The 13,462-nt window shown below is 36.9% G+C and overlaps 1 protein-coding gene across 1 annotated transcript in view; it reads left to right on the top strand.

Moving 5' to 3' along the window:
* Window positions 1-13,462, top strand: part of TSPAN2 (tetraspanin 2) — a 71,161-nt gene that overhangs the window by 44,997 nt on the left and 12,702 nt on the right. The window contains exons 3-5 of the mRNA XM_081946519.1: window positions 8,972-9,069; window positions 9,900-9,974; window positions 10,542-10,637. Coding sequence (XP_081802645.1) covers window positions 8,972-9,069; window positions 9,900-9,974; window positions 10,542-10,637 — 269 coding nt within the window. The remainder of the gene's footprint in view (window positions 1-8,971; window positions 9,070-9,899; window positions 9,975-10,541; window positions 10,638-13,462) is intronic.

Genomic DNA, 13,462 nt, shown 5'->3' with positions numbered 1-13,462 from the left:
TATCTTTATTATTTAGCGGTTTATGCTGAAAACTCTGGAGGCAGCAGATATTGAAATATTAATAATAGTAACTGATGATGACAACGACGAGTTGGAGGCTGCAAAAAGCCAGTAGCTTGCAATACCCATCTCTGGGCAACTTACAAATTGTCTACAGATTACAAAGACAAATTGGTTCCTTTCATATTCCAAATTATATCCTATCAATGGAACATAAGAACACAGGAAGTGTTGGTGTTGATGTTTGTCTCCAAGCATCTATAAAGGTGCTACAATAAATATTGTCTGCCTTATGATTTCTTTGGCTTTGCTTTTCTTTGTTTTAAATCAGCTTGTATATAAACCAACCATAGAGCTCCTTGTCTAGTCGTCTGTTGTCTGGTCTCTTCATAATGGTTGCAGTTACTAGCTTTGCTAGGAAGGACTTACATCATTAGACATGGTGTAATTGGTACTGCGGGATTTAAGTAAATTAGATATCAGCTGCATAAACAAGGAAACTTCCTCTGAGGTTAATTATGTATGGAAACACTAGCTGAAAGTTTGCATGTCACCTTAGAGACAGGGCTCTGAAGCAGAGAAGAAACAAAGAAAGCCCAGCTTTTCTGTCTCTAATATAGTAGTTCATGTTGCCACCAACAACGCTACACACTCTGCGCAGCTGCAGAGTCCTCCTCTCCAACCATCCCATAAGCAGTGCAGTGAGATGGAATTCTGCATTCACCACTTGAGACAAAGACGGTCTTCATCTTCCATCATCATACAAAGTACTCTTTTTTCTTCCTTGCTAGATGTTTGGCCTTGTTGCAAGGCAACTGATGTCTCTGCCATACTCAGATGGGACTCTCTTATTGCTAAGAGAAAATCAAAGGGGAAAAAGCTTTGACCTCAAGTAAGAAGAAATAAGCCAACCCTCCTTTTGGGGGGGGGGCAATTTTTGGGAAAAAAATAGAACTGAGATGCTCATGTCATGAGGCAATTTTATTTGACCCTAGAGGCTCTTCCAGGGATGCACAGAGAGGATGTGCATCTTCACCATAGCTACCTACTTAGAGACATTCAGCTCTTGAATAGCATGAAAGGAGCCACAAATATTCAAGCAAGATTTGACCAGGACAAAAAAAAATGAGGAAATCGGCAAATAAAAAATTAAATTAAATTCTATTTAGAGTGAATTAAAATCTGAATATAATGAAACGTATAAAATGCAGATAATGTTATTCTCGTGCATCGAACAGTTTTTCATTGATTGTGTACTTTTGCCTTAATGACAATGGCCACAGAGTAGAGGTACCTAAGAAAATTGGTTCTAGTTCGTTAAAACTATGAAACATTGAAAGTGTTTCATATAAGAAAGTAAAAGGTAAAAGTTCCCCTCGCACATATGTGCTAGTCATTCCCGACTCTAGGGGGCGGTGCTCATCTCCATTTCAAAGCTGAAAAGACAGCACTATCCAAAGTCATCTCCATGGTGATGTGGCCGGCATGACTAAATGCCGAAAGTGCATGGAACGCTTTTACCTTCCCACCAAAGTTGGTTCCTATTTTTCTACTTGCATTTTTACATGCTTTCGAACTGCTGAATTGGCAGAAGCTGGGACAAGTAACGGGAGCTCACTACGTTATGTGGTCCTAGGGATTCGAACTGTTGAACTGCCAACCTTTCTGATTGACAAGCTCAATGTCTTAGCCACTGAGCCACCACTTCCCTGTAAGAAAGTATAACACTTAATTACTCACATAATCACCTATGACTATGTTGTTCTCCTTGCTCATGGCAGCCCCCATAAACCTCTTGGCCTTACCATGGTTTCCCTACAGTGGGGGTTCTTTTCTTCCTTTAAATGATGTTTTACTGCAGGATAGTCCACTCAGAGTTTTGATAACCAGGCTGCTCTTCACTGGTGGAGCTGTTGGCATTTCACTCATATCAGTCAGTAAGCCAGACTGTCCTCTTTAGGTAAAGCTTTCTCTTAAGGATTGCTAATAGGAAACAATAGGAATGTCACTCCCTCACCCCCCATTCTCTCCTGGAAGAGCAGGGGTCTGACGCTCTATGGAGGGCTACCTCCAGAGAAGGAGAAAAGTGGCAAATTAGCATTCTTGAACAGGTTTGACCCTGCCTTGCAAAGTTCTAATAGAGCCTGGTACTGAATTGCATCCCTCCCTCTGTTCATGGTGACATCATCTGGAAAATATGAATGAGAGAAATTACTCAAACAAGATAAAGTCATTTTGGACCCATGCATTTTGTTTTTATCATTCACAGTGTATTTAAACCACAGATGGTGAGCTTATGTATTCTAAGAGGCCACAGTGAAGGGCCAAGGAGCAGATTTTTCAAGCTGAACCTCTCTTCCATATAAGGAGTGCCATGCTCCATAGTTGACGTTCAAGAAGTAATTGGAGTTAAATGAAATTGCTGATAGGGCAGTCAGCCTGGGCTTCCTGGTTTACAGCATGCAGAAGGCAGCATATGTTTTAAAACACTTAAAATACATTATTTGTCAGAGTGACTGTTATAATGCCTGCACAAATATATATATATTACCTTCAAAAATAGCACCCATGCTCCTTGTCCAAGACTCATCATATTTTAAAGAACTACCGTAAATAACATATTTTTTAAAAAACAATCTTGTCAATTTATTCATATATCGTGGCTGTGTCTCTGGTAATGTTCAATTGCATTTGGAAGAGAGAATATGTGATTATAGCTTGTGCCATTGATGCTACAGAGTAATTAGGAGGAAAAGAGGATAAGAGGTTAAAACGACTTGAAAAATGGTCCATTCTCCAAAGAGCAGAACTTTCTGGAAAATAACAAGGTATACATGTATCAAAGATATCTACTAGAGTAAGCATATGCTATAAGGTGGCTTCAAAGGTTGCAAGCATTTAGTTAATAAGAGTCTCTACAGTACATTTTCAGAGTAATTTAATTTATGCATAATATAGGTAAATCAAAAACTTATTTTGAAGGATCAAAATAAATTTTCTGTGTCAGGGCAGCAGGTTTAGTCCTTGAAAAAAATGACGTTCTTTTTAACAAATTCATTTATTGTAAAAATCATAAAAATAAGAGGTAAATGAAGAGTTAGTACATTTCGCCCTCTTGTGGTGCAGTGGAGCATGGCATCTATTTCACCTCCAACCGCAAACGGTATTTTCAGATAGTCACCCACCTTTCAATCTGTGTACTCTCAAATCAACTCAGTCTTCATATTTCAATTCAATGTGATTTACCACAGGACCCTTTTGAACAAGTAAGTGCAGTGATATTCAGCATATTATATTTCTTAAAGCAGGTTGCTGAATCGTTCAATTCCTAAAACTATGGCTGAAGATGTTCATTTCAAATGAGTTGATTATTAATCATAATGCATTTCCAAGATATATAGAGGGAACCATATGCTCTATTCCAAATAATTTTGCTAGCTTTTTATTGCAAGACAGATTTTGAAGCTTTATCTAGTTTATATAGTCTCTGAATTATCTTGAATATTTCACTTTTTATTTTTTGCAACTTGTCATATCTTCTCTCTCTAAAGAGTGATTAATTAATTTATTAATCAAATTTATAATGGATTCCCACCTCACAAAAAACACTTCTGGTTGGTGTACAACAATACAATAAATTGGCTTGTCAAGAACTAACTTCTGGGTAGTTCATGTTGCAGAATTAAAAATGTTTTAATTAATTTCACAATAGAAGACTTCACTTCATTTCTAAACAGCAGAATACTGACATCTGTTGTAGGTTGAACTAAAATATCTGTAAAAACATTCCTGAACATTTTCTTCATCAGTTTTGTTTTCTTAAAATCCTGCGTTATATTTTTATTCTATTTTTGAGAAAATATATTTGAATAGTCTTTGGCAAAAAAAGCAGGAGGCAAAAATTAAGAACTGTAGTTCTACTCAAGGGGCAGCATTAAATAAAGTTTAAAGTTAGAAACCAGAACTACGAAAATAATTCAGTGGATTGTTCTTAGCTATATTCTATATATTACTTAGCAGGAATATGAAGCAGCTGTATTTTCTTCATAGTCATATTTTCTTAAGTTTTTTTAATAAAATTTTCAAACAAACACAAACACACAAAACATATCACATAAAAACTTCTTCAACTGCATACAGTGTGTCGATTGGTTACAAGGTCTTTCTGCGTCCTTTCCATAGTCATCACTTGAGCTTTATCAAAAATCACATATTGTCAATCAAATATCTTTGTATACATTATTATTATACAGTACTTTATTTGTTTGATTATCACTATTGTTTCTCCATTTTAAACAAGGTATTCTAAATATGTATCAATTTATATTATAATGATTCATTATATCATCTTCAATATATCCAATAATAAAGTATTTTTCATACCCTATTCTAAGTCATTCTATTATTTTAGCATTGATAACATTCCCTAATAATTTTCATTTCTGTGTTTTTTCCATTATTAGTATCATCAATCTAATATACATGTATACAAATTGTTATAATTGTTAAACATCCATTAAGCATAGCTATTATTGCATCCTTTTTATATGAAACATTAAATTTGAAGTAAATTTATATTATGGCATTTCATTACATCATCCTGGAATCATCCAATGATATTACATCTTTATATTCTATTCTATATAGAATTATTTATCTTTTATAAAAAGGTTTTTCAACATCATCTCCATCATCCTCCCTTACAGTTTGTATAAAATTTCATATTATCAACCTAGTATATATAAATGCCTTACTATCATTATTGATCATTTATTTTACTATAGCTATTATTACTTTGTATTATACATAGTACTCAAAACTTTTAACTACATTTAACTAAATTTTATTGTGACATTTCATTTCATCATCCTGTATCCTTCCAGAAATAGTGCGGTCCAATATCTCTTGCCATTTGTAGAATCTGTATTCTAAGTGTTTTCTTGATAAGTCTTATGTGGACTTCTCTTGACAACTTCTTATTCATTGCATATCTTATAAAGATTCAATACAATACAATACAATACAATACAATACAATACAATACAATACAATACAATACAATACAATACAATAGCAGAGTTGGAAGGGACCTTGGAGTCTTCTAGTCCAACCCCCTGTCTAGGCAGGAAACCCTATACCATTTCAGACAAATGGCTATCCAACATCTTCTTAAAGACTTCCCGTGTTGGGGCATTCACAACTTCTGGAGGCAAGCTGTTCCACTGATTAATTGCTCTGTCAGGAAATTTCTCCTCAGTTCTAAGTTGCTTCTCTCCTTGGTTAGTTTCCACCCATTGCTTCTTGTTCTACCCACAGGTGCCTAGGAGAATATTTTGACTCCCTCTTCTTTGTGGCAACCCCTGAGATATTGGAACACTGCTATCATGTCTCCCCTAGTCCATCTTTTCATTAAACTAGACATACCCAGTTCCTGCAACTGTTCTTCATATGTTTTAGTCTCCAGTCCCCTAATCATCTTTGTTGCTCTTCTCTGCACTATTTCTAGAGTCTCCACATCTTTTCTACATCGTGACAACCAAAACTGAATGCAGTATTCCAAGTGTGGCCTTACCAAGGCATTATAAAGTGATATTAACACTTCACATGATCTTGATTCTATCCCTCTGTTGATGCAGCCTAGAACCGTGTTGGCTTTTTTAGCAGTGCTGCACACTGCTGGCTCATATTTAAATGATTGTCCACTAGAACTCCAAGATCCCTCTCACAGTTACTACTATTGAGGAAGGTACCACCTATACTGTACATGTGCATTTTGTTTTTCTTGCCTAAATGTAGAACCTTACTCTTTTCACCATTGAATTTCATTTTATTAGATAGTGCCCAATGTTCAAGTTTGTCAAGATCCTTCTGTATCTTTAGTCTATCTTCTGGAGTGTTGGCTATTTCTGCCAGCTTGGTGTCATCTGCAAATTTGATGAGTTCCCCATTTATTCCCTCATCCAAATCATTGATGAAGATGTTGAAGAGTACTGGGCCTAAAACGGAGCCTTGGGGTACTCCACTGCATACCTCCCCATGTAGATGCAGTGCCATTGAGGACTGCACGTTGAGTGCGGTTGGTCAGCCAGTTACAAATCCATCTGGTGGTGATGCTGTCTAACCCACATTCTTCTACTTTATCTAGTAGTAGGTTATGATCTACCCTATCAAATGCCTTACTGAAGTCCAAATAAACTATATTGACAGCATCCATCTGGTCCACTAATTTTGTCACTTTGTCAAAGAATGCAATAAGATTAGTCTGGCATGATCTGTTTTTGACAAACGCATGTTGGCTTTTGGCTATTGCTTTGTTTACTTCTAGGTGTTTGCTAATTCGTTGCTTGATTATCTTTTCCAGAATCTTTCCTGGTATTGAGGTCATCTATATTTTGACATCTGAGATAGAATTCCAGTTCATCGATCTCGCCTTTCCGTATTTCGCACTTATCATTTCCCTCCACTCTCAATTTGCTGTCAGTGTCAACGATTTTCTTATCACTTTCATATGTCTCTGTGGTTTTCTGAACTCTGTCCTCAAATTTCATCGTTTTTTATAAGTATTCTCAATTCTTCCCTCTGTACTTTCTGTATTTTGATCTATAATTTCAAGTCTCTTTTCAATTCTCTCTGTGATTATTAAGACTTTTCAAATTTCTAGCATAATTCTTTGCAATGTTAGTCCCTTTTCTTCTTCATATTGGGCCATTTTTCCAGATTATAAACACTGCCACTAAAACATCCAAGACTTTTGCTAGGTTTCAAACAAATTCAGTTAAGTTTTTCAGGTCAAATCTTTCTCTTTCCTTCAAAGAAACACCTGTATAAACAAGACGTTTTTCACTGACCCTTTCAGTAAACAAAGCCAATGGCTTTGTATTATCAGATGTTGCCAAGCCTCTAGTCTATAGATGGCAGTGTTACATCCTTTCCTTCTGTTTTTGCCTCTCTTTCTAAGCTCCGAACTCCGGAAAAGAAGAAAACAAATGTTTAAAGATTACAATCTAGCCAAGCCTTGCGAGGAAAGAAACTTTTAATCCACAAATACAAAAAATGGAAAAAGTATAGAGGAAGAAGGGAAAAAAGACCAGTCCAGTTTAAAAGTAAGAGGCATTTGTAAAAAGTCCATCCATAGAAAACAACAAAATTAATACGATAGTTTTAAAGCAGGGTTAATTCGCCACTTGCTTCCTTTTGTGTTCAATTTTATTTTAACTCTAAGTCTTTTGGGTTTTCTCTTCTCTAATAACAAGGATTTTTCTCACCATTTCGACACACCGTCTCTCCTATTCTGCTTCAGGGGTCTGCCCCAACTTCTGCAGCCATTTTGGCTGCTTCTCTTGTAGCCAGCAAAAAGAGCTTTTTCCTGGATCGATCAGAGGCTTTGTGATGCCCCTGAGATCAGCAAGACGTGCCCTTCTCTATCACCGTCCCTTCAGAACAGTTTAGATCCAAAAGTATTATCCAGCAACAGAGATATCGACAGCAATCCTGGAACCCCAAGATTGCATGTCGTGTCGTAGCGACATCTGGCCCTGCCTCTCCCTATAGCCATATTTTCTTGAGTTGCAGGAAAGAGCAATAGAGAGAAATTTTAAGGACACAGAGTGGTGTTCTTGAATTGTTTAGTTATGAAGGTAGCTTAGAGACATGTCTGGATGTCCAGTCTTTCACTGTCCTGTTCTTCCCTAGTTCTCCCTGTTTCAATTTTAATCCCAAACCAAGACATCAGGAAGACACTTCCTGATTCAATCGTAGTGTTGATTGAAGGGGGAAAAGATGGTCCTCTCCTTGAGAAATTCTTGGAAAATGTATTCTTTCCTTGAAGAAATCACCCATCCAACTCTTGTGGCTATAAATCTGGAATTTTAAAAAGTTATTTATTGCTATTTGGCCATAATTAAAAAAAATCTTACTATCGATCAACTCTCTACTCTCCCTCTTATTTCATCAAGCAATGCTGCTGAGAATGGTTTTATTGTTTTCTGTTCAGCTATTTCGGGAGAGAAAAGGAGTTAAGATACCCCTGATGCTACAAGAATTATTTAATAAAAAACCAACAGCAATGCTACTGACCTAGAATATTGTAATGTGCTCTTGTAATTTTTTTAACTACTCAAGTGTCTATCACAGTTGTGGATACATTTAAATATCTATAAAGGTAGCACTTTAGTAACCACACTTGGGGCTGGCCGGTTGGTTGTTAAGCCAAATAGTCACCAAGTGAAATCTTGACTGTTCTTATGATCTTACTTCACCTTTCCTTTGCTTTACAGATATGCAAAAATCATACCTGCAAGAATGATTTGTAAAATTATTTTTTCATTACTGTTATAACTACAAAAAGTTGTAAATGAGGGACTGGTTAAAGGAAGACTATCTCAGTTCTGTTGGGTGAAAATGGTAACAGTTTTAGATACAAATGTTACATACTAAAATGGTTCCATGTATTTCTCTGTTTCTGATAGATGGATTAGATATACATCTTGAAAACTTTAGATATTGCCTCTTGCTATCAGTGAGCACCAGGGTGTGAGTTGTTCCCAAAGCCAACATATTGCATGTAGTCATCTAAAGCAGGGGTCTCCAACTTTAGCAACTTTAAGACTTGTGGACTTCAACTCCCAGAATTCCTCAGCTAGGAAAGCTGAATTCTGGGAGTTGAAGTCCACAAGTCTTAAAGTTGCCAAAGTTGGAGACCCCTCATCTAACGTGCAAAGGTTCATGCATTCAGTTCCAAGTTGAGGGTTTCAACCCCATAGAATTTGGCAAATGCACCTGAAAAGTCCCAGTAAAGGAGGAAACTGGTCACATGGGGCTTCCTGGTGGTCAGTGTAACTGGGTAGCTTAGAATGATTTATTTACAAGAAACCAGGACTTGTGGGTCTCCATGGCGACAAAAGTGCTATCTGATTCCCAGCTAACACATCGGAGTTCATAAATAATAGGATAATTCTGTCTTTTCTTACAGGACTGTATGTACTGATAGGAGCAGGAGTGTTGATGATGGCAGTAGGATTTTTTGGATGCTGTGGAGCAGCACGAGAGTCTCAGTGCCTGCTTGGAGCAGTAAGTCGTGGACATGTAGAATAAGGGGATATGAGACCTCTCTCAAATGCAAAATCATTAAGTCAAACATTAGTTAAAATCCCTCTGCTAAAGTATGTGTATTTTGCTTTATTCCAAGTCCAAAACAGGGAAGTCTGTTTTTAAATTCAAATATCAAACTGTGAATTAAGATAGCAGTTAGCAGACTGGTATTAAAAACAGAACTATTTCTGACATAACAGAGAATGGATCAAAGCTGGCATAAAAGGAAAAGCACTTTTAAAAAGAGCGGATGGATCTGACATCATACTCAGTTAAATAAATTACAATTTATTAAGCCAGGACGCCTGTATTGAAATCAATCTGCTGTACATTGGAAGAAAGAGGAAGGTGGATAGTGTAAAACTTTTCTTTAAACTCAGTAACTTGGAGGTTCCTTTATTGTCTACCCGTTATCACCCTTAAGTCCTAGGCAGGACATATTTCTATCTAAGTGGTTATAAGAATTCATGAAGCATTAATTTGCAATTCTGTATTCATTTATTAGAATGCAGCCTCTTTCAATGAGCAAAACATAAACAGAATTCTGTTGCAAAGCCTTTGGATATGTTGCAGTGTTAGAAATGCTTCTTTGATATTTCTTTATCCCATCCTTTCCTTAAAGTGTAAAATTATTCTGATTTAAGGAAAGTTGAAGTATAACCTTCCCTTTTTGCATCATTACTCTTGTCCTATATAAAGTATTTCTGTTATTAAAACTACTATTTCAAGTTCCCAGAGAGTGGATTTACATGTTGCATTCAGGTTTCCATAAAAATTTAATCTGTAATTTTATCTTCATTCTTTTGTAGTTTTTTACTTGCTTGCTGGTGATTTTTGCTGCTGAAATTGCTGCAGGGGTTTTTGCTTTTCTGGGCAAAAAAACGGTAAGTGAAATACTTATTGTGTACTACCCTAAATATCTTAAACTGAAAAATAGTTTAAATGAGTAAAATCTCTTTAAAATTATGTACAACCCTCATGGGTGTGTCTTGGCAAATATACAGAAAGAGTTTTTATTGCTTTCTTTGGAGAACATTTTTCTTTACTTCCTAGGCTAATTTACAGATCTGATATTTCCTAACTGCATTCTGTCATTGATGTGGCAATCTTTTTTATTGCCCGACCTGCCCAGACAATTTCCTTTTGCACCCTATAAGCTATGTCTCATCCATCAGTCATGTTGCCCAAAGCCAAAGCCTAGAGCTTGCTTTCTTGTGCTCCCAAATTGCTACGGGTTCAACCTTCAACATGTCTATTTCTGTAAATAGATAAAACTTTCTACCTTAAAGTTGATTGCGGCCCTCTTTGTTGCTACCACATTCTCAAGTGATAGAATAACCAGAGGACTAGAGGAAAGCCACAGGTTTCCTGTTACTGAAATTCTGCTGGTTTCTTCACTGCCCTTCATATCTAATTAGAATGTCTATTTGTTGTGGTTGCTATCTCTGCAGGCTGTCAATGAAGTCCAAGTTATCTATGAGAAAGCTTATGAAAACTACATCAATGATCAAAGCAAAAACAAAACACTCATCAAATTTCATGATGCGGTAAGTAATATAAATTCAGAAATTTTGCTCACTAATGTTGCATTTAGATGGTTTCAGAATACCATGATTGGACAATGAATCCAATGATTCGGTTTGCATAATGTTTGTCTTTCCCCGTCTTCTGGAATGTTTATTCTTATTGAAATCAAGCAAGATTCTATATGGCACCCAATTTCTCAGTCCTTTCTGTGGATTCTTAACATACTATAATGGTCAGCAACCTCTCCAGGCTTTGGCACACACAGTCTTCTAAAACTTCCTAAACACAGAAATTTCCTCTGGAAGACCATAGTAAAACATTAAAGTTTTATTAAATCACATGTCATATCTTGGAAGCACTATGGCCATCATTAGCAGGAAGGCATAGTAAGAGTTCAGCCATAGAGTCTATATTTATTTATTATAGTCAGCTTCAATTCAAGGTAGCATGTATAAAACTATTTCCACCACCATTCTTTTTTTAAAAAAAAATTATTATAACTCTCTTGGTTTTTGCAAGACTATCTATACCAATATAGTCTGTTTTATTCAGGACTATGGTGAGATAAGGGGTTGCCACATGTATTTCTGACATCAGTTGCTAAGTTTACTTTTTCCTTAATAGGGCCTAGATCAATCTTTTCTAAAGTGTGGTCTGTTGATCACAGTTTTTATAAAAGAAAAAAAATCCATGCTTATTGTCTTTCCCCTCTGTAGAGAACTGCTGGATACAATATTCCAAACACTCTTAATTGAGAGGCAAAATGGAAATCCTTTCCCTGAAGTTTTTACTCAGAGTGTTGCTAAGCATTAAAAATTTACCTCAGCATGTGCAATAGTCTACCCTCCATTTTGCATGTGTATACTTTTTTTAAAATAGGCCACAAACAACACCGCAATGAATTTACTTCCAGAATTAGATTTGGAGTTGAGCTGTTTCCCTTATTATTAAAAGAGGGCTCAAATGCTTATTTTTAGCCATATTGTTACTGTACGCTTACTTTATACTAGGCACATATGCACACACCTATATGAGAGCCAGTGTAGTATGGTAATTATGTGGCATTAGTAATATTGGGGTTCAAGGCCACCCTCAACATAGAAACTAAGGGTCAGTTACACACTCTCAGCAAAAGCCACCACACAGGTTATTGTTGTGCAGGTAAAATCTGGAATCCTCCAGATTTGACAAAATATAAACAAAACAAACAAGGTAATACTGGGCAAAAAAATGAAAGGTGGTCCCATGTAGGCTGCCTTGAGCTCCAGAAGGAGGAGAAGGTGGAATAGACAGACGGACGGACAGAAAGACAGACAGATAGGAGAGAGACAGTGTGTGTGTTGTAGCCCAGCAGGAGCCGTTGGAGCTGCCACCAGACTCCAACAGCAAGGGTCCCTATGAGTCGGCTCAGGAAGAGGTGGAGGACCCTGGACAGGGTTCCGACTCCGAACAGGGCACAGAGAGCTTGGCCACCAGGAGGTGCCTAAGCCTTGGACCAGTGGGGAGGAGACAAGGGAGTGTGATCTGGACATCAGCAGTGAGTTGTTTCTGGATGCTCGCCACCGGAGAGCTAATTGGCGTAAGGAACAGTTGCGCAGTTACAGGAGGTAATTGTACTCAGCTGGTGGTAATTAGGCTCCTCTCCAGACTATAAAAGGACTGCTTGTGCACACGCCCCTTTTGCAGAAGTCAACGCATTAACTAATGTGGGAGAACAGTCTTGTGAGCGTGGCAGGCTGGATTGCTGCTAATACTTATCAGTGCCGGGTTGTTGCTAAGGCTTATCTGTGTTGGTTTACTGCCAAGGACCTGTCTGTCTGTCAATAAATCTTGTAAAGTATCTTTGGCTCGGAGTGTTTTGGTGTGGACTAAGGGAGGGGTCAGAATAGACAGAGAGAGAGAGAGAGAGATCCAAGTTATAAGGATACCCATCTCACAAGAAATGAGATGTATGGGATATAGCATAAAAGGAATTAAAATAATAAATATATTAAATGCAGTCATACTTTTTTTAAAAGAGCACATCCAAAAGATTTGATCAGCATTTTCAAATCTATCCAATGCAAGGATTAATATGAGTAGAACTCTCAGTATTTATTTGAGTGAATCATTTATCCTGTCAGTTGATCTATGCCTCATTTCCTTGGTAGGTTTTCAGACTTATTAACCACAGAAGCAGCTATAATGCCATGTTTAGAATAACTTCTTACTACACATGTGACCATTTATTGATCCTTCTTAGTTAGTTGTGATAAATATGTAAATTCATGGCAGATGGCAAGACTTAGGGAAAGCCCAAGAGAGGCCACAGTTTGTTTCTTTTGTATGCTTAGCTGAGTTTGAGTTCTTAAGAGACTTTGTTAGAAACTAAGCTTAATCCAATCCAACCTGATTCTACTGCATAACACTAGATGGCCACTCAGCAGCTAATATTCAGGAAGAAATACAAATTCCTTTATTTCCAGTGCTATCAGATTTAAAATAACATGTTGCTTTGCCACAACTATATGTGGACAGTAGGTTAATGGATTCAAAAACAACAGACCCACAAATGAGATAGAAGCTAGGGTGGGGATCTTTTTTGGATAAAATTGACCAAAAGAAAACTGCAAAGTTTAATATACATGATATATTCACAGATAAAGCAATAAACCAAGAAACAGTAACATTCACTAGAAAAATGTGAATGCAGAAATTCATGTTCCTTCAGCTGTTGGATGCCCTGTCATTATCACAGCCAGTACTGAATGTTTCTCTATTATGTTGGCTAATGTATAGCACACTTCCTGGTCAGGCCTGTGTTGAAGGTTATCCCTGTACTTTCACAAGTTTTTGGTTGTTTATG

Source organism: Natrix helvetica (genome assembly GCF_964273705.1).
Source record: "Natrix helvetica genome assembly, chromosome: 3".
Classification (NCBI taxonomy): domain Eukaryota; kingdom Metazoa; phylum Chordata; class Lepidosauria; order Squamata; family Natricidae; genus Natrix; species Natrix helvetica.
Note: the sequence above shows the minus strand (reverse complement) of the source record. Positions and strands in the feature narration are given on the sequence as shown.